Below are 27,624 nucleotides of genomic sequence, written 5' to 3' on the forward strand. Positions count from 1 at the left end.
CCTTTTCAGTTAACAAAACACCTTGTTCCTTGAGGTGTTCCCCTAAGGATGCCCTGTGAGGGGCTAGGATCAGAGACAAGGAGGCCTCATCTGAGACTCCTACAAAGGACCTATGACTGCCACTTATCACTGTCAGCATAAAGGCTAAGCAGAGAGACAGGTCACAAAGTAACCATGTCAACCTTTCTGCCCATCACAACCCTAGGGTGTTTTTCCCCCAGTAGGTGAAGGGCTCTGCAGGTAGTTGGGGTAGGGATATCCCAGAGTAACTACCTTCTAGCCCGTGTCCTGAGTTTATCAGGTGCAGTGCTACTATTGGTGATAGAATACAAGCTGTGATCCTCAATCCCTGGGTGCAAGCAGAGGTGGTGGAGATAAAGGCCAAGAGTAGCTGTCATTCAGCTACCTGTGACCTTCCACAGCATCTCTAGAGCTAGCAAGGCCACGGGGACAGACAGCATGGGTATTCACGGTCTCCGCATGTCTTCCTTGGCACTCCTTCTGTTCCTGCTCCTATTACCGCCTCCCATTTCTAAGGCTAAGAGCCTAGGCAACCATGGCCGTGGCTGGAAACTCTTCCACCGCCTGGGCAAGGGCTCCAGAAGTTCCCAGCAACGCGAGGTTCAACAGATGAGGCAAAAGTGGAGCCAGGGCCAGGGCCAAACGGCAGAGGACTGCCTCGGCGTTTTCGACCTCTACATCATCCTGGACAAGTGAGTTGCCCTCCTGCACTGTCCCTAGAGAGTCCTTGGGAATCAGCGGTATGTCTGACTCTATAGGACAGGCAAGATCATTGTGGTCAGACCCCGGGATGTAGGCTGTCACTGACTTCCTGAATGCAAGGAGGCCGACACAGACCTTCTGGATGACTCTGTCCCCAGCATCTTGACCCTGATCTGGTCGCCATGCCCCTCAGGCTACCCACAGAGGGACCTTGGAGATTGCCATGGCCACTGTGGGCACTCTCTCAGTTTTGCTGCTCCAAGTAGCCTTTATTTTAGTGACTTAAAGGTTCCCCTTTTTTTCTCCCAACACAAGAGCCATGGACAGTTCCTATCCCAGGAAAAGCCTGTTTTTTCTCAGTGTGGTAGGAAAGTTGGGCTGATCTTTAGACCCCTCCTGACTGCCAAGGGAGGGTATGGAGATGGGGTCAGAGACCAAGAGGGGGGTCAGAGACCAACATAGGCTCAGGGCTTCTCTGGTGGTGCCCCATCCAACTATCCAGTTTCTTGGATTACAGAAATTTGCAGTGTGCTCTTAACATCTATAAAATGGGAAATATTGCTTACACTTCTATCTCCTGAGCTTAGTCATTTGATGTGTCTGTATTTTTCTCTTATTTTCAAACATGTATGAAATGTATTTTACCACTTCATTGCCATTTACCTGCTCAGCTCCTTCCCCTGTTAATCCTTTGCGCGCGCTCTCTCTCTCTCCCTATCTACTCTCGTGTTTGTTTTTTGATGACCCAGTGAGTTTCATTAGGTTGTTTACAGGTCCATCTTTTCCCAGTTTTTTCCTTTTTTTTCTTTTTCTTAACCCAATCTTGGGTGATAGTCCCCTAACCTTAGAGTGTGTGATGTAAATGTCTCATTTTCACCTGAATTTCAAGTCATTTAACTTGGAAGGAATTACTTACTCTTTAACCAGTTATGAGCCTCTGCTGTTGCTGCTGCTCATGGCAAAATACAAACAAACAAAACCTTTGGCCAAGGTTGCTTGGTCAAAGTCGATGTTGGTAGTAATCACAGTTGTTTAGAAAGAAGTTTAATGGGTACATTGTATCCTGTTAGCAAAACAATAGCACTAGCTCCCCCACTAAAGCCTATGAGCCCCCCCTACAGGCTTTTGACTATGTTTTATAAGACCAGATAAGAAGTCCCTTTTGTGGAGTAGGACTCAAACTCAACCAGAAAGCAACTGGTTATCAATAACAGATCTGCTTCAATTGCACCAGTGGGCACAAGGCTTGCTTGGCCTCTTTCTCAAGTCTTAGGATATGTGCACACTCCAATATAAGTGGCACACGTAAAAATTAGAATCTAGGATTCACATACCTCACTTGAAATCGTGCTTTCCCCTTCCATCTATATTCCTGCAAATATGAAAGGACAGAGGGAGAGGTCCTGGGAGCTTCAAGTTAAAGCAGAAGTGGGCACAGGTGGGTAAAGGGAATGGAGCGGTAAAGAGTGGGTTCGCCAAAGCTGAGGGTATAGGGGAAGCCTTATGAAGCCTACCTACTTTGCACACTAACTTAAAATATTTTAAAAGAAGTTGGAACACAGTACCCCCACATTGGTGAACAATGCTGTTCACAAAAGACATGGGTTATTAGGTGAAAATCTCAGTGTGAGACATGGATAGCTCTCCATACATTATTGATTTGGGGATCCCCAGAGGTACCCATAACAACACGTGTTATTGCCATTTCTCTTGGCTGTCCACCATAGCTAGATGATAAGACCAGATTGCTGATGACACCGCATACTGTTGTTATATAGGAACAGAGAAATAAATCTTGAACTGCCCAAGACACTCTCTCTCTCTCTCTCTCTCTCTCTCTCTCTCTCTCTGATGTATAGCTTTCATAGTCCTAGAAGGTACTATTCAGACTGTTGAGGGGGAAGAAATTAATGGTCTTTATCTAGCGCTGGGCACTACATGTCACAATACTGACCTGCCAGGCAAGATGTATTCACTAGTGCTATAGTAGCATGACTGTTTATGGGGCTAACATAATTTCATTCTTCTTTATAGTAAAGGAAAACACCATTGTATATATGTACCATGTTTTCATGGACTCCATTTCTCTGCTGTTGAGCAACAATAAACAAAGATAAGCAGGTTTCTCTGTGGTAGGATATAGAGTCCTTTGAGTGTATGGCCACAAGTATTTTTCTGTACTGCATAGTACTTTTTGCTTTAGTTTTTTTTTTTGTTTTCAGAAATATCCATACTAATATCCGTAACACTTACACCAGTTTGTACAGCCACCAACAATGAATAAGGACCCCTCTTTCTCTACACCTGTGTGGGCACTTACTATTGTTGGTTTTCTGGTCATAGTTACTCTGACAGGCCTGAGATCGATTCTCAGAGTAATTTTAATTGCTATTTCCCTGACAGCTAAAGGTGTTGAGCCCTTTAAAAATTTAGTCATTTGATGTTGATAGAGGTTTCTGTCCCACCAGGTTCCGCAGCTGTTTAGTCCCAAAGAAACACACAGAGGCTTACATTAATTATAAACTGGTTAGCCGATTAGCTCAGGCTTTCTTATTAACTCTTATATCTTACAGTAGCCCATAATTCTTGTCTGTGTTAGTCACATGGCTTGGTACCTTTTATCCGTGAGGCATTCTCATCTTGCTTCCTCTTGGTCTGGGTGACGACTGCAGACTGAGCCTTTCCTTTTCCCAGAATATTCCTGTTCTTGTCACCCCACCTATACTTCCTGCCTGGCTACTGGCCAATCAGTGTTTTATTAAAACAATATAGTGACAAATATTTACAGGGTGCAAGATCCTTGTCCCACAGCAATTTGAATTCCTTCTTTTTGAGAATTCTCTATTCAGTTCCTTAGCTGCTATCACTACCCTTTTAATTGAGTGGCTTATTGTCTCATTAGTTAGATTTTTAGCTCTTTGTCTGTTATAGATATTAATCCTCTGTCAGATGTTTACTTAACAAAGATTTTTCTCTGAGTGCTATCTTGCCATCAGATTAATTATTCCCTTTGATATACAGAAGCTTTTTAATTTTATAAAGTCCCACTTATTGATTGTTGGCTTTATTTATTGACAAATGGAGTCCTATTTAAAATCCTCACTTATGACTGTATCTTCTAGTGTTTTCTACTTTTTCTACTAGCAACTTCAGAGTTCCTTCATTTTCTATGTTAAAGAATTATTTGTAAAAGATTAGTGTTCATTCACATTCATTTTTTAAAGATCTAGTAGAATCCTGTAGTGAATTCATCTGAGCATAGCTTTATTTAGTTGGGAGATTTTTTTTGTATTTATTGTTTCAATCTCATGGCTGTTTTAGATCTGGTTAAATTACTTGTCTTAACTCTGGCAGGCCATATGCATCTAGAGATCCATCCATTTCTTTCAGATTTTCCAATTTAGTGGAATATATGTCTAAAACTTCCTGAATTTTATTAGTGTCTGTTGTAATGTCTCCCTTTTTTATTTAATTTTGTTAGTTTGGATCTTACTAGTTGACTTTTTAATTGACTGTGTGTTGAATGGGTCTTGCTGTTTAGTATGTGTGTTTAGGTGTGTTGTTAAATCTCCATGAGTCTGTGCATTGTCTCAAGTTTCCCTGTGGCTGTTTCTAGCTTTATTCTACTATGTTCAGAGCAAATACAAAAAAAGTTCAATTTTCCTGAATTTGTTGAGACCTGCTTCATTTCCTAATGTATAGTCACTTTTAGAGAAGTTCCACAGGCTGCTGAAAAGAGCATACATTCTGTAGTGTTTGGATGGAATGTTCCAGAACTGTCTTCTGGGTTCATTTGAACTATGACATCATTTAACATTAATGTTTCTGGGTTTTTTTTCTTTATCAGGAAGACCAATTTATTGCTGACAATGGATGTTAAAGTCACCTTCTCTTACTGTGTTTGGGTTAAGTTGTGCTTTTATGCTTAGTAGTGTTGTTGTTTGTTTGTTTTAGTTTGTTTAGGTTTTGTTTTCTCAAGACAGGGTTTTCTTGTGTGGCCCTGGCTTCCCTAGAACACATTCAGTAGACTAGGTTGGCCTCAATTCACAAAGGTCCACCCGCCTCTCCCTCCCGAGTGCTGTGATTAAAGGCATGCGCCACTACCACACAGCTTTAGTAATGTTTTTTTAATGAAATAAGACATGCCCATGCTCAGTGTGTATGTGTTTACAATTGCAATGTCCTCTTGATGGAGTCACCATAATCAGAAGAAAGTGAGTTTCTTTATCTCCAGGTTAGTTTTGATTTGAAGTTCTTTCTGTCAGACCCTCGATGGTGTGAATATTGTAACAGACAAGCAGGAAACAATGGAGAGTTTTGTTCTGGTTCATGAATGGCTCAGTGGACTAAGCTATTCTGGAAGGCAAGACATGACAGCTACAGCTGGTATGACATGGGGGCCAACAAAGAGCTGGGAAGACCTAACAATCCTCAGGACCCAACCTATGCCCCAAATGTTCCACAAGCTCCAGAGTAATCTCACCTGAGAAGGAGCTTTGATACCTAATAACCCAAGAGTTTAATAAGGGAGCTCCAGGCCAAGCCTGGGTCACCTTAAGACCTTTCCTAGTGTTCAAAATCCTTCTGATAACAATAGTGCCGGTAGCCCTGACCCACACATTCATGGACAGGACTGAGAATTGGTAAGTTAAAGTCAGTAGAGGCAGAGTGGAAAGCCTCACATATCGAAACATAGGTAGCTCTTCCAATCAAGACATCATCCTTCATTGTGAGACAACACAGCCCTCACCGAGCATAATCAGGCACTGTGGTGAACCGCTAAAGGCCCCTTTGGGGACCCAACAGTCTCTGCAGATGAAGCTGTTTGGCTACCTTCTGCTCACTACTGACCCTGAAGAAAGTCACCTCTCGTGATGATCCACCATGGTCAGCACTGACACAGGAACATGTTGCTAAAATAAAAATAAATAAACCAACAAATAAATAAAAGCCATGAACACCTGGGAAGGCTAAAACTGCCCTTCCCTACCCTATGATGTTACATCATACCTTGACATATGTCTCCTTTGTCTTCAGGTCAGGCAGTGTGGGCACAAACTGGATCCACGTTTATTCATTTGCCGAGGATTTGGTGAAGAAATTCCAGAAGTATGGCTTCTCCTGGCTGTAGTCTCCTCTGTGCTTCCAGGGAGTCGTTTTCTTGTCTCTTAGATTTGATGGGCATGAGATCCCCTCAAAGAGAGAGCATAGGCCCAGGCTGGTGTGCTAACATGGGGGACAGCGTCTAGTTGGGATACAGCAACACTGGCTGATTCTCCTTGGGGATTTGGTGTAGTACAGTGACAGAGTCCACCCTCCAGGAACCCTCAGAGTAGGAAGGACACCATGACAGGTGGTAATCTATACTGAGCATAGCATGTTCAGGGCCAGAGGAGTGAGCTGGGGAACTTGTCATGAAAAGACAAAGGAAAAGGCAGGAATCCTCAGAAAAAAGTTTCAGGGTCCTAAAGAAACTGAAGTGTGAACTGAGTCCTCAAGGCAGGAGGACGAGCAGGGTCAAAGAGTGACATTATTGTAGCCACAATGTTTATCAGGCACAACTTAAGAGAGGTGTCTATGACTCACAGGTTCCAACAGGTTCAGTCCCTCCCTCACAGGCATGGAAAGAGGACCGTGTAACCAAGGCTGTTCACACCAAGTAGACCAACAAGAAGAAAGCTAATGGCAGGGACAGGGACCGGGCTCTTAACTGTTGATGGTCTGACTTGATAATCTGCCTCAACCAGCTAGATACTACCTGAAGATTCTACAGCCCCCTGAGATAGTGTCACCAGATGGGGAACGAGTGCTCAAAACCTGGGTTATAAGGGATGTTTCCAACTCAAACTATAGCAGTGACCCCAGTAAGTGGGCAGTCCCTTAGACTAGGGGAGTCAAGGTTGCTCAGGAAAGGCTGGGGGAAGAGGACCACAGGTAGTTTGGGGACAAAGCCATAGTAGACATCTTGCTAAGTCAAGGGAATCTGATTTCCTCCTGAGTTATAGGGATGGAGGAGAGGGAGGCATGCGTGTGAAGGGCTTCCCAGACAGAGAGTGATCTCATTGAGTTGGAGGCGGGAAGGGTAAAGAAAGCTGGCTAGAGACGCAAAGAATCTGATATCCGGGACCAGGAATGATGATGTCCCTGTGGGGGAGCGTGTGAGCCTCTCTGCCTATTCGGAATGGGTGACTTGCGTGTGTGCACATATGAAAGAGGAAACGGTAGAAGGTGAAAAAAAGGGTAGAAGGAGAGAAAAGAGTGAGGGGAGACAGGAAGAGAGGGAGACTGAGGGAAAGAGAGACTGAGGGAGAGAAGAGAGGCGAAGCATGAGATGGAGCAGGGGTTGTCCTGACGTGTTCTCTCTCTCCCCCAGAGCTACATATCTCTGTGGGCTTCAGAATCCTTTGCCGACTTCACCTTAACACCTCACCTCTGACTGTCCCCAGTGCGAAGGAGCTGGGGTGGGAGCAGGGATTCTGTGCATGTTCTGCTCCCTGGCAGACTGATGGTCTAGTGTCTTGGCTTCTCAGTGCTTGTGCTTTGTCCCCAGCCCAAAAATGCGGATTTCCGTCATTACCTTCTCAACAGACGCTGAAGTTATCATACCACTCACCTCAGACAGGTAGGTATTGCCCAGTGGCCAGGACACTGGTACCTCGAGGAAACTGAGGGCTTGTAGAGACTCCTGCGTCTCCAGCATTGCCCACCCATAGGTACCCAACTTGACCCCCAACCCCAGTTTACTAGCATTCTTGGGCCTGTACTTAAGCAGAACTCATAGACTTGATACTTCTAGAAGATTCTCTGAATCTTACCTAGGCCCTGCCTATGGCAACATACAGGAACTGGTGAGGTACACACGTCAGTACCCTTATCACCCATAATAACAGGGAGTTGGTGAGACATACATGTTCTCTTAGAATCATGGCCTGTGTGGCCTTCCATGAACAAGTCGCCCTCTGCTTGGGTAAGTGAAGCAGGGAGACATCCGGGAAAGTCTGAGGAGAACACTGGAGCATGGGGAGCTCCCTGTGGGGAGCATAGGGCCCCTGTGGTCATCAATAAGGAAGCAACAAGATGAGGTCATAGGACACCTGTACTGAGTGTCACAGGAAGATATGGGAAACAGGTAGCCACAAAGTGGGGTGGCCCAACAGTGAGAGCATCCCAGAGGTAAGAAGTTGGGGGCTGACGAAGAGGGAAGATCAACTTTACATGCTCTTCTGGAGACTCTGTACAAAGTTAGAAAGCCAGAGTCTGTGGGGACATTAAGGATTGGGGTGTCTGGAGGTGCGAAAATCTCTGTCCTGCATCCTAGGGGAAAAGGCAGGAGCAAGAGTAAGGGGGACAACCTCAAGGAAGGGACAAGAGTCTCTGAGTTTATGGACACGGCACCCAAGGTCCATCTGGGAGGCGGGGCAGTAATGGACTGACTCCCAAGAGTCCAGGCCAGACCTGATGCTGTGTACCCTAGTGGCTTGGTTTGGGGGAAACTTGATTAAATTTGAGTGGCAGAGAGAATTCCTGAGGGTGATTCTGGCAAGGAGTGCAGAGAAGCCATGGGGCATAGGAGAAACAGAAAGAGACGCTGGCTGTGTCAGGGGTTATCCTGGGCTGAGTGGAGAATAGAAATAGAAAAAAGATAGTGGGCTAGCTCAGGCAGAAGGATAGGGGTTGGCATAGGGTTGAGCTAAGCTGGCCAACAGGGGGAGAACTGGATTGGGCTGTGCTGACAAAGGGATAAAGGCAGAACTGTGGTTGGAACTCCCCGGCAGAGATCCATTGTGAATCCCTAGCTTAAATCCCAGGATGTTCTCCAAGGACTTAATGGACAAGGACTCTGTCCAAATCTCCAAGGCCCTGGGTGCCTAAAAACGTAAACAAACTCAAAGAAAACCAGGCCTTCCCGTGGGGTGCCTTGAATTCCCTGCCTTGTCCTCCATGCTCATGAAATCAGAGGAAGACCTGGCTCAGAAGGGAGAGACAGTGTCCCTTGTCCAGTGCCCTCTCTCAGCCTGCAGGGTGGACAAGGCCATACGACTGCTTAGAGGTGTTTTACCACTGCCAATATCTTTCATGCCATGTTTCTGTTTTATCCTTTCCAGAGAAGAAATCCAAAAGGGCCTTCTCACTCTCCTCGAAGAGGTGCCTACAGGATTCACACACATGCAGAAAGGAATTCAGAAGGTACAGATAGCTGTAGCCCTCTCTGGGCACAGGCACACTGGCTCGGTGTAGAGGGCCACATCTTCACATCTCACTGTTTCTTTTTCTTCTTTTCCTGGCAGGCCATAGAGCAGATCAAAAAGGCCAACTCGGAAGGTGAGCTGCCTGTGCCTTCAGTGGGGCAGGACCCACGGAGCTGGGCTCCCTACAGGGTCTGTGTGTAGATCCTGAGCCTCTTTAAGTCTAACTCTTGAAGCCTGTCATCCCCCCCCCCACCACACACACACACACACACACACACACATGTGCACAGCTGGCCCCTCTGGAGCACAGCACCCCACTCAGGAGACTCTGAGAGAACCGTTAGCTGTATGTGGTCACGTGTTGGCTTTGTTCTCACTAGGGTCCTTGGCATACAGATGCACTGGGAAATAGAAGAAAACACAGGACTTGGGCAGACTGAGGACCCTGTGCTGGGAGCCAGGGCTTGGTTTTCCTCTGGCTGCTAAGTCTTCTCCTACCTCTTGCTTTGTTTGGTCAGCTTCCTAAGCCCATGAGTCAATCATGTCCAGCCAAGACCTGTGTCCCTCTGGACTACGGGTCTTGTGGAATCCAGTGGGGCTTTTGATTGGTGGCCATTGAGTTCCCTGCCTAAGACTTTCTGACTTGGATCCTTGTGGCCAGCAAGAAAGTAGTTAGTATAACAAAAGCTATATTTTATTATGCTGAGGATCATCATACAAGGTTCACACTCTAAATCCCTAACTCCAGTCCTAAGCCTATCTCCCCAAGGCTGCTCTCCTCTGTGTGGATCTTAGCTGAAGGTCAGGCCCAGCCTGCAACAGAAGTCTCTGATTCAAGGATCCTGGGGGAGACTTTCCAGCCCCAGGGCAGATTAAGGTGGTGTCTCTCCTGATACACAGAGCAGAGCATTGCTCTTGGTCTCTTATATATAAGTATATGATTATGGAGTGTCCAGTGGGTGTCGTGGGGTTCTAGGACTGTGTTCAGTTATCTTGTATGAGTGATGTCACTGGGTTCTGGTTATCAGGTGCGGCCTTGGGTGCAGTAGGGATCCTGATTAAGCTATTTTTACATGTCTAAAAGGCATTTTTCACAATGCTCATTGCAGGTCTTGACTTACTGGGCCTACTGTTTCCAGTAAGATGTCCCTAACATTGTGCCTGAAGCTGCCTCACTGGGTAGCCTCATCAAGGAAGGATGTTTCCCCTCCTGTTTCCCCACCAGTCCAGGGAGAGGCTGGGCTTGTGGCACAGCCTTTAATTAGGGTAGAGGTTCCAGGGCCAGGAAATAAGAAGTCAGGCCTTCTGGGAGGATCTCAAACCCCTCTGGCTCCTAATCTGTGGAACAAGTAGTACCCAAGTCTTTTCATTCTGTGAGACCAAGGAGTTAGAAACAACCAACTTTATTGCCCTGGATAGTGCTGGATTGATCTGCAGCCTCACCCAGTAGGCCACTCCCACCAAGCCCACCCACTTCTTGCTTTTTCTGCAGGCAGTAATGTCAACAGTGTGATTATTGCCCTGACTGATGGGACACTGATGGACAAGCCATTTAAGCTGACCGTGGAAGAGGTGAGTCCAGCCCAGCAGCATCAGCCCTTTGCCTCTGATATTTAGAGCTGTACGTTTTAGCATATTCTTTCTTTTAGGCCAAAAAAGCTCGAGAACTCGGAGCCACCATTTTCACCGTGGGTGTGCATATGTATGACAAAGTACAGGTACTTCAGACCAGGTGACCAAGTGCCCCCGTAGAGCCTATTAGAGCAAGATTGTAAAGGCATCTTTACAGTGCCAGGAGAGCCAAACTCTGGCCCACCCAAGGTGCTGTGTCTAGAATTATCCACTGCAAAAGGGTAGCTCACATAGTTGAGTAAGCCAACCCCCTTCATAGAGTGGGCAGGAGAGCTTCCCATTCCCGAAGCTTGGGCTTTGAATGAAAGTCAGTGTGTGCCTGACACCCTCCTGTCACCATGGGCTTAGGGCAACAGTAACTGCCCCAGGTCTGGGAACCTGTTGCATCAGGCTTCTGGTTTCTGGCTCTGAGGTTCTAACCGGTGAGTTTTCTCCTATCATAGATGATGGAGATTGCAGACAGCCCAAGTCACAGTTTCGCGGTCACAAAAGGGTTCTCTGCTCTGCAGAGCATCATTGACACAGTGAGCAAGTGGGATGTGGGACACTGGGGAACCCTGTCTGCATTCCCTAAGGCTTACTAAACTGCCCATTTCTCTCTCTCTCTCTCTCTCTCTCTCTCTCTCTCTCTCTCTCTCCTCTCTCTCTCTCAGCTTGCTGCCAAGTCATGTATTGAAGTGTTATCCGTGCAGCCTTCCTATGTGTGTATAAAAGGTAAGAGCTGAGGGGTCACAGACATGGGCAAATGGTATAACTCAAGAGGGTGTGTACGTTTGCACAGGTATATATGATATATGGTGCATGTGATATATGTATTGTGGTAGTATTGATAGTGATCATCACCTTGACGTGATCTGGAATTACCTAGAAGACAAACCCCTTTGCGTGACTGGGAGGGAGTTTCTCGAGTGGAGACAGTATTCCAAACACAGACAGCAGCATCCAACGTCCTGTGGTCCCAAGCTGAGTAGTTGGAGAAGAGGAGAGTGAGCTGAGCACTGGCGTGTACATTCTTCGTGACTGTGGATTCGATATGACCAAAGGCCTCACATTCCTGCCACCGTGAACTTTCTCCCATACGTGATGGATTGTATTCTCGATCTGTGAACTAAAACTGTAAACTTAAGCTTGTTTGGTCTGGGATTTCGCTGTCTCTGATACAGGAAACTGGTATCAGGAGTGATATTGTTGCTCAATTCTGACTGTGTAGTTCTCAAGCCTTTGAAAACAGCTTGTAGAAGAAAATTGTGGGAAAGTCTGGAAAACTGACACAGAAAAGCCCAAGAATTCTCTAAGAAAAGCTTAGTGAATCATTTTTGTTTTGTTTGTTTTTGTTTTTGTTTTTCAAGACAGGATTTCTGTGTGCAACAGCCTTCGCTGTCCCGGAACTAGCTCTTGTAGACCAGGTTGGCCTCAAACTCACAGAGATCTACCTGTCTCTGCCTCCAGAGTGCTGGGATTAAAGTCATGTACCACTACTGCCCAGCACAGTGGGTCATTCTAATGGAAGGTTGGAAGACCAGAATGCCAGGAGAAACACAGACAATAGAGACCCTTAAAGACTCTGTTGGGAGCCTGGATAGAGGCCATTCAACATCATAGTCTGGCTGGAAATTTGGCTGTATTGTGTTTGTGTCCTGAGAACTCGAGTGAAGCTGAATTCAAACTTAAAGGAATATTTATTTGACAGAAAAAAAAATCTCAAAACATAATAATACTCAGGGTGTGTCATGGTTACTGCTCACTGCTAACCAGGTCTACGGTGAAGAGAGCCAGAGAAGCAAAAAGGATATGAAAAAAAAATGTGCTATTTGACTGGAGAAAAGGAGTGAATTTTAAGGTTGCAAACCAGACTAGAATTGAGAAAGCACCTGTAGTTATTTAAAGTCCTTAGCATCATTCAAGAGAAATCTCCTGCTCAGAACAAGGACAGTCAGAAATGTCCCTGAGGGCAAGATTCATACTTATAAACTGGTCTATTCTTTGAAAATGCAAAATTATTTGAAAAGAAAGAGCCTGAACTCAGAAGGGATTTCCAGTTCAAAAGTAACATTCTAGGAAAGTGGTTTCTCAGAGTCAGAAATCAAGACATATAATTACCACGACAGCTTTGTCATACGGGGACCAGCGCCCTCCCAAGCTGACAGCAGAACTTGGCAGTGTCATTCATGTGGCACTGGTTTTGTAGACACACAAGATGCAATACTCAGGGGGTAACAGAGACTGGAGAGAGCTCTTTGGGCCACCAATGTGTAGCAGAGTCAGAGAGAGCTCCTTAGAGCCGTTTGCTTAAAGCTGTGAAATTGAAGCCTATGTTGCAGTGGAGACCCCAGCATGTTAGGAATTCTAGAACCATGGAGCATTCACTAAAGAAAGCTACAGGCACGCTGTGGGGCTAGCCAAAGAGAGGTTATGTGTGCTGAAGGAATCAGAGCCAGAAGGGCAGGGCTACACAAGTCCTTTGGATCCAGTGGTGCCAATACAAGCTCCAGCATGCTGGACTTCCGAGGTCTGTACTCTTGAACTGTCAGTCAAAATAAGCCCTTCTTTCTTAAGCTGCTTTAATGAGACATTTTGTTACAATGAATGAAAAAGGTGATTAACTTGTGTATGGCTGATGTATGGTTTGTGCACATGTGTTTCTATGTAGAAATGTATGTAGATAGGAAATGTGGTTTGTGTGTATGTGATATGTTTATGACATGTGGCATGCATGTGGGTATATATGATGGATGAATGTGTAGGTGTGATATTTTGTGTAGTATAAGTTTGGAAAACTGAGTTGGAGTTTTTTTGTATAAATTATATGTTCTGTGTGTGATTTGTATGTTTTGTAGGTAAGGTATGTATGTATGTATGTATGTAGTATATCTTGTCCCCTCTACATTGGGAAAATTTAGGAGAATATTATGGAAGAAGGGTATGTGTGTGGTTTGATATTTGGGGAAGTGAATACATATGGTATCTTGTGGTATAGATAGTGTTTGTAGTCTGTCTTGCAGAGATATGTTGTGTGTGGTAAGTGTGCTTTTGATGGATGTATATGAGCAGTGTGTATGTGTATGGTATATGTAATATGATATGGGTTGTGGAAGGCCTGTGGAACAAATGGCTCAAATAGGCTTGGGAGGAGAAAGTGATGATTGTTCTATGTATGTTGGGATGTTCTGTGCTGTAATGTAATGTGGTGTGGAAGGGTATATAATGTGTATGTAACACGTGATGTGTTTGCTATGACATGTACTACATGTCTGAATTTTTATGTGGCATGTGGTGTCTAGTATATATTTAAGGGATTTATGGCATGCATTGATGTTGTCTGCTATATGAGAATAGTACATATGATATCTGTAGTGCATGTTTTCAACTGTGAGTGTGGAATAAATCATGTGTGCTGTTTTATGTAGAACATGGAGCACGTCCATTTATGAGTATATGTGTGGTACTAAACAGCTTGAAGTATGTGTGTGTGTGTGTGTGTGTGTGTGTGTGAGAGAGAGAGAGAGAGAGAGAGAGAGAGTTGTGATATTGGTGATTAAATAATGTAGTATTTCTAAAGACGCATGATATTTGTGCGCTTGTGTTTTATGGCTGTAAATGCCATAGGCAGTATGCATGTGTATGCAGTACATAATATATATTATAGTTAATATTTGTGTTACACAGTGTATAAAATATGTTCATATGGTGTATGTGCTCCTCTGAAGGTACTGTGTGTATTGCAGTATATGTGGGAGATGAGCATGCATGAGGTGACTATGGTTTGGGTATAGTATGATCTACATTTGAAAGGTATATTCTGTGATTTGTACATACATCACATTATGTGCGAATACTGCCTATTTATCTCAAACAGAAGGTGTCATAAGGCTAAGAAGAAGGTATTTTTGAAATTCTCAAGGAAACCCTGGAAAATGGGATGGAACCACCAACACATTCAGAACACTGGCTTTGCTAGAAAGACCAGGAGCTGCCAAAGAGGAAATCCGTGTGCAGTTTCCACTTTTACAAGATGCAGTCAGTAACAAGGTGATCGTATCGACGGGTGAACAAACCATTGGGCACAGTGGGCATCTACATTGCTCCTGGAATCAAGGAAACCCCCAGTACCTGGCAAAAACACGCACAAAGAGGAATGCTTACTGCACTCCGGCATTGTCATGGCCAAAACCTGACCTCCAGGACCAGAAATGACAAAGATGACCTCTGTCCATCCCCAGATCCCTGCATCTGTGTGCCAAGAACACGCATGTGTTTGTTTCTAGAGGAAGTATGCCTTTGTCAGTACTTGCATGCAGACTTGGCCCCATACTGCTGGATCTGGTGTCCTGCAGAAGAGAGAGAGGCAGGGAGCCCTAAGTCTCCTTTTACCACTGTGGACAGTTCAGCTCTTCCTATGCCTTCTAGCTCAGGCAGCTGAGTCCTGACCTTCATGTTCTTCAATGGGAGCCCAAGTTTCCAGGCCTGAGAAGACAAGACTAAGCTTGCTTGGGGGTTGTGCCACCCTCAACACCAATGTAAGCCAGAGGACCATGTATGTGGGAGCTCCAGTACACAGAACTACGTTGTGAGATATAGAGACAACGGAAGGTGTGAGGACAGGCAGCATCTGAAGGCTCTCAGGTGTTAAAGACAGAAGCTAGCCCTGATGTTTCCATCCTAGTCATTGGCTCCGGGCTGCCCCTGCCCCTGCCTGTTTTATGGACAAGTGAGGAATCTGCAATGCCATAAGATGCAGGTAGAAAAGACCTCTGCTTCTGGGATAAAAAATAAAAAGGCCAGCAGTATAGCCTGCCTCTGACTGCCCTGGAGCTCACAGGTCTTGGTGTCTGGAAAGCTGTGACAATCCCCAGATGAAAGCATCAGTTTGTCACTTTTTCCTGCCTGAAGCTGAATGGAGGCAACAGGTGCTTCCAGATGTCCATCTGCTCAGCCTCTGATCTGCTAAAGTGCTGGCCATTTTGTGTCAAGCTCTCGCATGAGAATACCGGTCAATTTCAGGGAAACCCAAGGCAGAAGACAGGACCCCAAACACAACAGAATTGGCTGTTTGCTTGAGGTGGTGCTGGGTCATCTCAAGTGCTATGGAGCCTGAGGAGGGTCCTTGATCTACCACCCTGAGGCATCTGAAATACAAGGGCTGCAGGAATGAACTGTCCTTGGGCCCCTGAAGCAGCTATGCAGGCAAATGAGGAAAAGGTAGAGGAATCCAGTCTGTGCAATCACCCACCCAGCCATCCTCGCAAAGACCTTGCTAAACCTCAGAGTGATTGGCAGGATGAGTGAAGATGTAGAAGGATGTGTTGGCCTCGGGACCTGGATCTAAGAGGGCCATCTCCTATGAGGGACTCTCTTGGGTGGGTCAGGGACTGGACACACTTCCTTATGCCCCAGCCCTTATTCTTGGGGTCTCTATTCATATACCATAAACATAGGAAAGAACTGATATTCTTCATGCTCAGTGGTACCACAGGCAATTAAGTAGGAAGCTGGTACCTAACCCTGTGCAAAGAAGGCCCTGCCTCTGTACAGTGCCCATGTGGATTAAGGAGTGCAGAGGCCTCCTAGCAGGAAGGTTTTAGCTGAGCTAGCCTAGCTTGGAACAGGACTGGGACTCCCACATGAGCTTTGAACTTGTTGGTTCAGGTATCCCAGAAGGACTCCTAACTTGGCAAGGCCCCTCCCTGTTACATTAGCATGGATGCTCAGTGACATCCAGATAAGGATGCTGTCATTTCACAAGGGCTCCTGATAATTCTGTCTTTGGAGTAGCCCTTCATGAAAGGTGAGACCAGAGCGAACGTGGCACCCAACTCCTCCACTCCAATGCTTAAATGTTCTTCTTGCAGGAGCCTACCAAGTAAACATTAGCGGACGTGGGTTTAGTAATGCGAAAGACATGAGCCAAGTTATTTGCAGATTCACGTTCAGTGATTCCAGAATCGTTGGTAAGTAGTCCCTTGGCATCCCTGAAGTCCACATTACCATACAGAATCATTTCTCTAAGTCAGCCTTGCCTTCTGTCCTTGCTGACTGTGTGCAATGGACACTGGGGAGCTAAAGGCAGCATGGACCAAAGGACAGAGGACCAAGTGGCATGCCTAGGCCCACCTGCCTTCGTACGAACATAAGGAAAGAATAACCCCCCATCTCCCAAAGGCATCTGGAGACTGACACAGCACTGACCCATCCCCGACTACCACATCCGATTAGCCTGTCTTCTGCTCCCCTTCCCAAAGGTCAAATACCAGAAGTGCCTACAGGTAGGACAGAACAGCAGCCTCCAGACTGACCCTGGAAGATGTCTGGGAAGCCTTTTTGGAAAACCATTCATAACAACACACAGAGGGGGAAACTAAGAATTGGAAAACTAGAAGCCTAGAAAGTGGGAATACAGCTCAGCCCTTGACTTTTGCCCCAGCTCAGTGGATCAGGAAAGGGATGTGTGTTAAAGATTAGTGGCTTCTGTCGCAGTTACAGAATTCTTCTCAGGCTCCCAAAGGAGGAAAAGAAGAATCTCTATTCCCTTATGAGCCTTCTCCAGTTCAGTAAACAGTACAACTATCCACCCACCTCCTGAGTCTAAGCCTGGTTGCTACTCTTGGTCCGTTTTTTTCCTATCCCTGTACCGAGTCCACCAGCGCTTCATCTTGCCTTTATCTTGAGCCTCCACAGTCCCTGGCAGACCCATCTCCCTAGCAGTAAAGTCCAAACTTCTTCCCAGAGCCCAAGCTTCCAGCAACCTAGTAGTAGGTGCCTTACCATTTGCCGCTCGCTTAGCCCAGAGTCCCCAGCCCTAAGATCATTTCCTGGCTGCTCCTAGCTCAGACATCAGCAATTCCCACAGAATCAGTGTCGGTGCACATGGTGCACCAAACCCAAAAGTACCAAGAGTTGGCCATGGTCTTGACGCACCCATGGCCTATGCTCAGTAACTCACAACCCACCCAGTGCAGCTGCCTGACGGTCTCACCACTGGATATCTTTAGCTAATCCCAGGCAAGGTATCATTGCATGTGCGTATGTTTGTTTTTTTTAAAATAAGAAATCATATCTCTAAAAGAAGGGATACGTCACCAGTGACTGAGCATCTGTCTTCTCCCCAGTATGACCCACCCATTTCTCTGCTCACCCATGTTACAGCACACTGCACTCTTGTCTTTTGCACTGTCGTGTGTGTGTGTGTGTGTGTGTGTGTGTGTGTGTGTGTGTGTGTGTGTGTTCTCTCTTCCCTGGGGTGCAAGAGCCCTTGGCTGTGTGTGCCTGCTGGGTTCAGTAGTGGGCAGTGCTGGGACTCAGTGGGTGCCCTTGAACAAAGAGAGGCAGGGGGATGTAGGCAGTCATCAAGCAGTGTGAACACTTCACAGGGTGACAGCGGAGGGAGGACACCCCTATTGATAATCTTGTGCCATTCTCTTTTAGATGAAGGCCCTACTGAAATGAATGACAAAAGTATATCCTGTCCTGGTCCAAGGATACAGCAAGCTGGAGAGTAAGTGTCCTTTGCTGGAGGCTTTAGGGGAGGTCTGGTAGTTTGTGTTTATCAGAGTAAGTGCCCCTTGCCAGAGGCTTAGTGCGGAGTGCAGTGGTTGGTGTTTACCAATTCTTGGGAAATCTGGGGTGTACCCTCTACTGTGAATCACTTATCTGCCTATATGTGGGTTCCATTTCCCTTCCACAGGCCCCTGTTAGTGTCCCTGGTAGTATTCAGGAATACATAGTGTCCAGGCACTGCTGAGGGCAGGATGGAGGAGGTGATGGGTTTGAGGGTTCAAACCTATGTTTCCATACCTCCCTGATCCCTTAGCTCGTGGCCGTTATAGACATATGACATGAAGTCCTCTTCTGACCTCATCTGCAGCCTTCACCATCCCTGGAGAGGTTGACTTGTTATGCTTTGGGGATTAAAGTTCCCTGCATACCTACTCACTATCAGGGAGCTCTTTGCTAGAGTGTCAGCATCATTACACTGAGGGTTGATGTGTGTGACCCTTTCAGCAAACCAAGTCTCCGGGGCTCTTTCAGTTGTCTACTCTCTTTTCTGTGCACTAGGGAAGTCTCTCTTCAGGTCAGTCTGAACAATGGCCTCTCCTTCATTGGGAACAAACTCATCATAACCGGCAACAACTGCGGGAGTACCAAGGTAAGAGCCCAGGGGTATTACAGATCCACCTAGAGGTCCAAAGATTAGTCACAAAAGGCCTAGAGGTGCACACAAGTCCCTTAGGTAGTCTGTGGCAGGTCCTCAAAGAGCCCCCTGGGACAGGCACAAGGCTTTGCCAGACACTGTCTAAGACATGCAAGTACACAACAGCACCACATGGATGTGCCAGGCCCAGAAATCCAGAGTTTCTGCCAGCAACAGTCCAAGGCGTGTGCCAATGGACCAGAGTCCCAGTAGCTAATGTGGACCCAAACCTACTCAAGTCTCACCCGCCAAGCACCTGCTGGCTTGGTGACTCCTGTCATTTCCAGGGTCCTCAGTTACCCCTCTCCTCTTCATCCTTGGCTGCCCCTCTGCAGGCTTACTATCACCTGCAGGGCATCCTCTCCCACCGTGGTGGGGGAGCTGTCTGGCCTGTGGACCCCACAGCTCATTCAGGGCCCCTGAGGGGGAAAGAGCTACTCCTCAAGGGCTGCCTTCCCAACTCCACATCTGTCTTCCATGCACCTGAGACCAGTGCAGTGTGACTGAGAGGTATGCCCAAGAGAAAGAGCTTTGTGTCCATCTGTGACCACTCTTGAGTTTCTCTCAGTATTCAGAGGAAGGAGGGGTGAACTTCTCAGACAGAACTGAGAGACACAGAGAGCAGCCAGGGAAGGGAGACCCACATCTCCCGGCCATACACCTCTTTAGTGGCCCAGCAGCCCAACCCTCTCCTTGAGATCTGATCACTGATAGCCTAGTGCACTGCCCGCCAAGGCCACAGCAAGAACTGGCAACCTCAGACCCTGGAAGATACCGAGTCATCCTTTTCTAGGTTCAAGGCTGGGAAAGGTTGACTGCCCTCTGAGGACCAGCCTGGGCCACTAACTCGACTGTGGCCTCTTGGGTCTAGGCAAGCTGGGTGGAGAGAGTGTATGCACAAAGAGGAAGCAAAGGGTGGGCACATGGGAAGAAGCCAATGTTGTTATCAATCACAGGGGATTGCAGTAGGCAGCAGCAGTAGCAGCGGCAGCAGCAGCAGCAGCAGCAGCAGCAGCAGCAGCAGCGGCAGCAGCAGCAGCGGCAGCAGCAGCAGCGGCAGCAGCAGCAGGAGCAGCAGTAGGAGCAGCAGCAGCAGCGGCAGCAGCAGCAGCAGGAGCAGCAGCGGCAGCAGCAGCAGCAGCAGCAGCAGCAGGAGCAGCGGCGGCGGCAGCAGCAGCAGCAGCAGCAGCAGCAGCGGCGGCAGCAGCAGCAGCAGCAGCAGCAGCAGGAGCAGCAGCGGCAGCAGCAGCAGCAGCAGCAGCAGAGACACTAAACCCAACCAGCCACAGAAAGAAGACCCAGACCCAGATCCAGACCCAGACCCAGACCCAGCAGACACAACACAAGGCAAAGTGACCACTGCGCCCAACGAGCCACTGGGAGATAACCCTCTCTTTAACTGGAAATTTCTTATCTTCGTACCAGTCTTGCTGGTGGCCCTCCTGTTGCTGTGCTGCTGCTGTTGGAAGTTGTGCCGCAGGAAGGTTAAGACCTCTGCCCACCCTTCCCTCTTGCCCTGGCTCCCACACATATGCCCCCTCTTCAAGGAACAGTATCAAAGCACAGTATTATAATCCAGCCTGCTGGCAATTTCCCATCTGTTCCAAGGTCCTCCTATCATCCAGGACAGACCCAGACTCTTAAGTTTAAAGCCCCAAGCCCGAGACCAGCCTGGGTTCTGAGAACTCTCCAGCCTCACTGAAGTAGGAGTTCCATTTGAGATGCCTGGGCTATGGGCTGAGGCTGGCCCTGGAGAGAGGCCATCCCAGCACCCTCAGACCCTAATCATCTTGTATCAGCTACACATCTACAGGCCTCATGTCGTCAAACCTCAGAGGTGCCCTGTGTGTCAGAACAGGATCCCAGTGGTCCCGTATGCAGGGTGATGCCTATCAGACACGATTAGGTAGGGCAGAGCCACCCTTGACACCAGCTCCTTTCCTGATCCCGGTATATCATACAACCCCATACTGGGCTGCAGAAGTACAAAGAAGAAGCAGAGCCACCCTCCCACACCGGGGGCTGCTGCTACTGTTCAGGGGGAAATGCACCCATCCAGAGACGTAACCAGAGCTTGGCTAAAGCAGAGCCAGAGGCAAAGATGGCACTGGCATCCTGGGACGGGGTGTGAGAAGGCAGAAGAGCTGGGGAGCTAGGATGGAAGGAACCCTCCAGAGAGCTGAAGGAGGAGGAGGAAGTAGCAGCCCTGGGGGACAGCATGCAACATAGAGCTGCCAGGGCCCACTTCCTCTCAGGCACAATGAACAGAGAAATCTGGGAACTAAACCAGAGAGTAAGGAGGCCGCAGGATGAAGGCCGCGGGCTGAACAGGAGTGAGCTTCTACCAAGGGGAAGTGTGGGCTCCACTATAGTTGTGGTGGGACTGATGAGTCACTGCTCCAGTTGTGGGCCTCTCCAGGGACCAGAACCTTGGTCCATGTGACCTCCCCCTCCACCAGAGAGGAAGGAGGTCTGCCTTAGGCCAGGTAGAGCCTACTGGACACAGCACCACAGGCAGTGGACACCTACATAGGCACCCAGAGGCCTTGTTGTCTCCCTGTTCCAAGTCAGGGTCCCCATTGACGGCAGGGCCAAGGCAAAGCCCACCCTTCCCACTCCAGCCCACGTCTGTCTTGTTTTACATTCCAGCCTAAGGAGCAGCCGCCACCGCCAAAACCAGAACCAGAGAAGGTGAGTTGGGTAGGGGAAGAGGGTGACACTGTCACATGACATCATGAAGTCTTCATGAGGCATCATGAAGTCTAAGCCCAGAATTGCTCACTACTTTGGCAGTGAATGGGTGGAATGCAGATCAATGGGAAAGTCACGGGACTCAAAATAATGTCACCCAGATAACACCAGTACCAGACTCCCTGCATTTCACAATTATCAGGGCTTTGGTGACCTGCTACACTGTGTGCAGCTATCCATTGATGAATTGGTATCTTTCAGTGGATCCCACAGGACTCCCTATAGAATACCAAGGACACAAACAAGTTCTTAGTATAGGAGCTGCATGCATCAGACCCAGGTCCCTGTCTCCGGGCTCAGAGCCTTTGGGCTTCTCTACTCCTTGTCTGTCACCTGCTGAAAGGGTTTCACTGAGGTCCGCCTAGGATGTCCAGAACTGGGGAAAACAGAGGATATCCTAACTGACCGTGAGCTATGAGAGATGTTCCCAGCTGAGCAGAGGGACCAGATGGGGAAGCAACTGTGCCTTCTTTGGGGGTGGGGACCAGAAGAGGTAACGAAAGGCCGGAGCAAGCAGAACCGGGACCTGGGCCTGTGCTGGAGTTGGAGCGGCTTTTCTATCCATGTGGGACAGTGCTAGCTGCAGAGTTGCCCTGGGAGCTTGCCCCTGTAAAGGTCAGAACCTAGTGGAGGAGAATGTCACCTGGCATTGCCCACCCTCTGCACAGCCTCCAGCCTAGGCTTCTGCCAGCAAGAGTGGTCCCAGGAGAACCAAGAGCACAGCAGTGGGCTCTTGGCATTTGGGGAAGCTCAATATCTACAAACCAGAGGGGCTTTCTTGGCTGTTCTTCTCACGGAAGACTTCCCGGGTGTGGGTTACAGTCTTCCGTTGGCTCCACGACATTAGCTGACTGACTCCCCAGTGCAGGGGTATGTAAGGTATGGTGTGCCCCTCCCTGTTCAAGAAACTGCAGGCAGGACACACACCAGCCCTTTCACTTCCAGGATCCAGAAGAGAACCCCTCCCCTCCTCCTACATCATCACCGGCTCCTCAGGTCCCCCCTCCTTCATCTCCATCACCTGTCAACCCAAGCCCTACTGTGATCGTTGCCTGCTGTGGCTGTGGAAGCAGAGGCATCCAGGTGAGTGGGGAATGGGCATGTTGTGACCCTAGGCTCAGCTCAGAGGGGGTGGGCACAGTCAGTCGTCACGGCAGAGGTCTGACTGTGGACAGGGTGTGGGACATGTAACACTTTACGTCTGAGAACACCAGGCTCCCTGTCTTTCTCCCACAGCTAGAGGGGAGCAGCACACAGGAGGGTCTTCCAAGTGCTTGCAGCCCTGTTTTTGCAGGTTCTCTGGACATGGCCACTGTGTCCTGTCTTGCCAGTCTCTGGTTCCCATGTCATTGTCTCTGCCCAACAATGTCTTTGCTGTCCCCTTAGTTTGTGAATGAACGAATCAAGATGTATTGGGTATATCTTGCAAAGTCTGATACAGTAAAAACAAAAAAGAACAGTCATGAGTTACCATCTGTCCACCAAGAACTGGCCAAACACCAGTGGCCCTGGCCAGCCAGGACCAAGGCTCTTCCTATACAAGAGGAAGAGCTGATTGAGTGGTCTTAACGGACACTGAGGTGGACAAAAGATGGAGGTAGATGACATTGAGTTCTGAGGGGGCATCACAAACTTCCCATGTGGAACTGAGCTCCAGGAGGCCAGCAGCCTTTCATCTGAAGCCCCTCCTTCCAGAAGGTCCAGGCCACCTCAAGAAAGGGGGAAGACAGACAGCAGCCCCAGGTCCCATTATGGAGAGTGCAAGAACATTGCTAAGGAACAAAAGAGCCCCAGTCCCTTCGTGGCTTTGTAGTCTTCCTCCCTGCCCTGCCTCTATCTGTGGTGGGCCCATTGCTCCCTCCAGAGAGCTTCTAAGTCTTTGGCCATCGCCAAGGACATCTGGAACCATGCCTGCCCATTCCCTGCCTGTGAGCTACAATGAAACCAACACAGGTCTCCTAAGAGGAAAATGGTCACTGCCAGTGGCCTGGCCTCCCTGGCTCATCCCCGCTCACTCCATAGGACCCAAGGACTCTGAGCTGTAGAGCTGAGACCATGAGGTTCTCTACAGTTAGGCCTGGGGTTCCTCCAGCCCCCTCACCTTCCTTTACCTGGGCCCATGGGGCAGCAGACCCTGATTGAGACATGAGCCTCTTGCCTTCCTGACATATGTGGCCCAAGTTCTGGCTTCTTCTCTCCTCCCAGGCCTTCTACCTAGACACTTCACAAAACCCATAGCTCCCCTGGAGGCCTCTACTTGCCACCACATACCCCTCAAGCCTCTGAACATCTCCAATGCACCTTTTTTCCAGATTGTTCTAATTTCTATGTGCCCCCCAGTGCCCACTCCAGACACCAAGTCTTTAGACTGGTTCCTCTTAGGAGAGGATGGGATTTGATTTCTTGTGTCCATGTTGACAGAGTTCTAGTGAGTGCAGAACCCAGTGTTTTTTTTGGGGGGGGCAGCTCCCATGCCCTTCTGCTTGCTCATGGTCCCGTATGTTTTTCAGGAAAACCTGGATCCATGCTGCAGTTGCTTTTACCCAGGATATCACCAGATACCGATGATGTGGTGTCATCCCAAGGTCCAGGTGAGCTAGACACAGGAAAACTCCAGGGCACAGAATGGCCATTGCTTTTGTATTTTGAACTTGCAGTGTTCTGGATCCACGGTTTCACGTGAGCCATGCACTGGAAAGGGTGGGTTTTAGCTGAGAAGGCTTCCTTCATGGTTTACTGTGAATAAGTGGTGGGAGGGGCCTGAAGTCCCCTGTAAGGTACAAAGTTAAGTGAGTGTCAACCAGCACCTGTTGCTCCCTTCAAGGCACAAAGTAAGATGACCACTGCTGTGCCCTCTGTGGGGACAAATAAAGGGATAAATAAAGCTGGGAACTGTTTAGGGCAGTGATTCAGTAGGGGTTGATCTGGGTCCTAAAGCCTCCTGCAGGACAGTCAGCTTGCAGCACTGGGCTTGTAGAAGTGGAACCAAACACTAACCCAGCTCCCTTGGCAAGTTCAGACAGGTTCCTGTATGAAGGCACTCTGGGATGCTCCACCAGGCTGGTCTTCTGCCTGAGCAAGGAATTACTGTCTAAGCGGGACCCACTTAAGAACATTCTGGAGGCCTTAACCCTAGTCTAGCAGCAGGGAGTGGAGGTTGTGGTCTGGGACCCTGCTCACGCACCCTGCCTCCCACGGTAGGCCACTTGAGTGTCCCCTGCCACCCTTCCCGAAGGCGCCTTAAGGCACAACCTCACCTAGAGAAAAGCAACAGGAATAAGATTCTGGTGGAACTGGGTGTGCCTCTCCTCCCGCTCTGTGTCACCCAGTGGGAAGGATGTCCCTGAGCTCCTGACCCTGGTTGGGAGTGGCGCACAAGCTTGAGGACTCGAAAGGAGCCCGCTTGTTCCAGTCACTTCATAGGCTTCCGTGCCTCAGCCAGGGAATTCTTTACAAGTTTCAGTTTACCGCAAACCTGGGCATTTATGGAGGAGAAGTAAGTGGCTTTTCTGCCTTGAACTTTGAAAGAATGAATGTCTTCCCCAAGGCCTTCCACTTCCCAAAGGAATTTGTCTAGTTGGCACCATCTCCTTCATAAATATGCACAAAATCCAGTCGAGTTTGTGAGTCACATCCACTGAGGTCTGGGTTCTCTTCAGTCCCTGCTTTTGTCTCTCTGCTTGTTAAACTGGTGGAAATCTGGCTTAGTATATACAAAACTGTGAAACCTCCCCCTGCCCTGAACAGAGTATATGCGATAATGACGGGGTGTTCCCAACCCCACTCATCTTTCCATGCCTACCCCCTCCATCCAGGAGCTGCTTGGAGCCTGGAAACTCATTTCGTTCTCACGACTGCCTCAGAGAAACTGTAACTTCCGTATAGATAGCCGTGGTCTAAGGACTTCCCATAAGCTAATGATGAACCAAACCAATAACTCTCTTGTTGGGAGGAAACTAGAAACCCTGCAAAATCAAGAAACCTTTCATCAGTCATGGTCAGGAGCCAGTCAGACCAGCACCCTCCATGCATTGTGTGTGTGCCTCCTTCTCTGTCCTGCTGTCTTCACAGCTGTGGAAACTGAGGCCCTGGCATTTAGTTTGGGGCTCAGCATGGTGAGGCTGTTGAGTGGTACAACCAGGTTGTGAACTGACCCTTCCATCCAAGCTCTGTCCCAGGAGTCAGGGTGTCAGGGTGACCAACAGAAACATTTGGACAGCACATCTTCTAGTACAAAGTGTGATGTATGCAAAGTGTTTATGAATATTCATATCGCATGGGCCTTAAAGTGACTATTTAATGCCCAACATTCAGAATGTTCCTTTTTGTTCTTGAAGTTTACAAACAAACAAGATAGGAAAGAGCCTAATTATTTACAGACACACGTAAACAAACCAACATGGAGATAAGAATTTCCACAGCATCTAAACTGTGCAAAGGAAGCAAAATTATTAGACCCGTAAAGCCAAGTGTGAATTCACCAAAAACAATTGTGAGGTCCTTTGAAGTCTTTGCAGGCATACTTTACGTTCACAGAAACCAGATCTAGAAACAGTTTGTAGAAAACTACTCACAGTCCTGAGGTAGAGGCCAGATTCTTGAAGGCAACTTACTTAAAACAGCTGAGGGAAGGGGGACTTTTCTGATACCAGTCTAATCAACAGTCAGAGAAATTCTCCAAAAATAATGATTTACTTGGGAAATGTTTTACGGCATTGTGAGATGCTCCCACATTCCAGAGTGGGCTGTGCGCATAGAAAGAATAAAGGGAAACTTTAAAGGCCAAAGTAGAAGGCTCACACAAGTTACTCTGAGCCAATAACCTTTTGTCACAAGGAATCATAAAAGAACAATAAAGGATCAAGAACAAAGGGGGCAATGGCACCAGTCCACACTTTGGAATGGGTCACTCATGGGCAGATGTCCTTGAAGACGTATGCTTGTGTGTAAGGGATTTAAAAGGCAACGTATCTCTAGGCATATGGGCTACAGGTTGCTATGGAGCTACTGTGTGTACACAGCCATTGATGTGAAAACCTTGTAAAGATCTTCAGGCAGTGTGGGTCCTAGTAGTGTTTTGTGACAGTTTTTCTATATGAATGAAATTTCCTCCTTCATAAATAATCACCTTTTCCTATTTTAATTTAATAAATTAAAAAAATTTATTAAATAAATTTTTTAATTTATTTAATAGTTCCTATTAGGACTTGACACACCTGACTCCAGGTTGATTATGATTTGTTTTGATTCAAAGGCGCATTGACAAGGCCAGCACTGCCAGCCGAATCCTGATTAAGTCCTCACTCTACCACCTTAAGTTAAGCAACTTTAGCTTTCTGACTCAATTCCAGGGACCTCTCTGTGACCTTCTGTGTTTGTCCTTCCCCCAGGGGAGATGCACCAACTTTACTGTCTTGAGTCCCAGCTGCACACATGCCTCCTGCAGCCCAAAGCTTTGCCTTCCTTCCAATAGAGACTGTCTCCATCTCACAAAACCATCATGCTCCTCAAGGATTGTCATTCAACCTAGCGGGGAGTGCTTCGGCATCTCACAGGGATCCTGCGGCCCAAAGATCTGCCTTAAAGCAGGCCAAGAATGTCTCCCTGTTACACCAACCCTGTGCTCAAAGGTGTGCCCACCGAGTCAGAAGTGCTTCGCTCTCGACTGCTCACAGTCCTCATGCCCAAACAGGTGTACCCCGGCTCCCTCCAGGATGCTGCCTCTGCTCCATCCCCATACCCGTCAATCTGTAGAAACCCTTTGTCAAACCTACCCTTGCCGTCCATCCTCTAAAGAACCAAAATTCTAAGTTGAAGAGGTGTCTGTTTCTTGTGTTGGACATGGGTACCAGGTCTTAGATTGTAGCGAGAAAGCTACAACTGGCTGCTGATCCACAGGTTCCGTATCTAGGGAGATGCTCGTCGTCTGAGGTGAGATTATGCTGCATGTACCAGGCAATGCCCACTTGTCTCACCTCCTATAAGGGGATTTTTGTGGGCTTCTTCTCTCCATTACATAGCATTGACCTCCAAAGCACTCACTCAAGGGATTCCTGTTACTACCCCAACTTCCCTGTTTGGTACTGTCCTTGACGGTCACAACTTGGACTATGTACTTGAGTCCCATCTTTTACCTGGATG

General features: G+C 47.8%; 1 protein-coding gene across 1 annotated transcript; it reads left to right on the plus strand.

Moving 5' to 3' along the window:
- Positions 1-227: 227 nt before the first annotated feature.
- On the plus strand, positions 228-27,299 carry Antxrl (ANTXR like). The gene is made up of 18 exons (XM_087906639.1): positions 228-713; positions 5,761-5,832; positions 7,274-7,345; positions 8,829-8,910; positions 9,012-9,045; positions 10,405-10,484; positions 10,562-10,630; positions 10,988-11,068; positions 11,198-11,258; positions 16,394-16,492; positions 17,967-18,036; positions 18,597-18,687; positions 19,689-19,754; positions 19,965-20,216; positions 21,382-21,423; positions 22,429-22,566; positions 23,994-24,074; positions 26,874-27,299. Exons 1-18 carry the CDS (start codon positions 460-462, stop codon positions 27,291-27,293), a joined length of 2,064 nt encoding a protein of 687 aa, XP_087762765.1. The 5' UTR covers positions 228-459; the 3' UTR covers positions 27,294-27,299.
- Positions 27,300-27,624: the final 325 nt, after the last annotated feature.

This window comes from Myodes glareolus, chromosome 5 (assembly GCF_982192425.1).
Source record: "Myodes glareolus chromosome 5, mMyoGla1.1, whole genome shotgun sequence".
Classification (NCBI taxonomy): Eukaryota; Metazoa; Chordata; class Mammalia; order Rodentia; family Cricetidae; genus Myodes; species Myodes glareolus.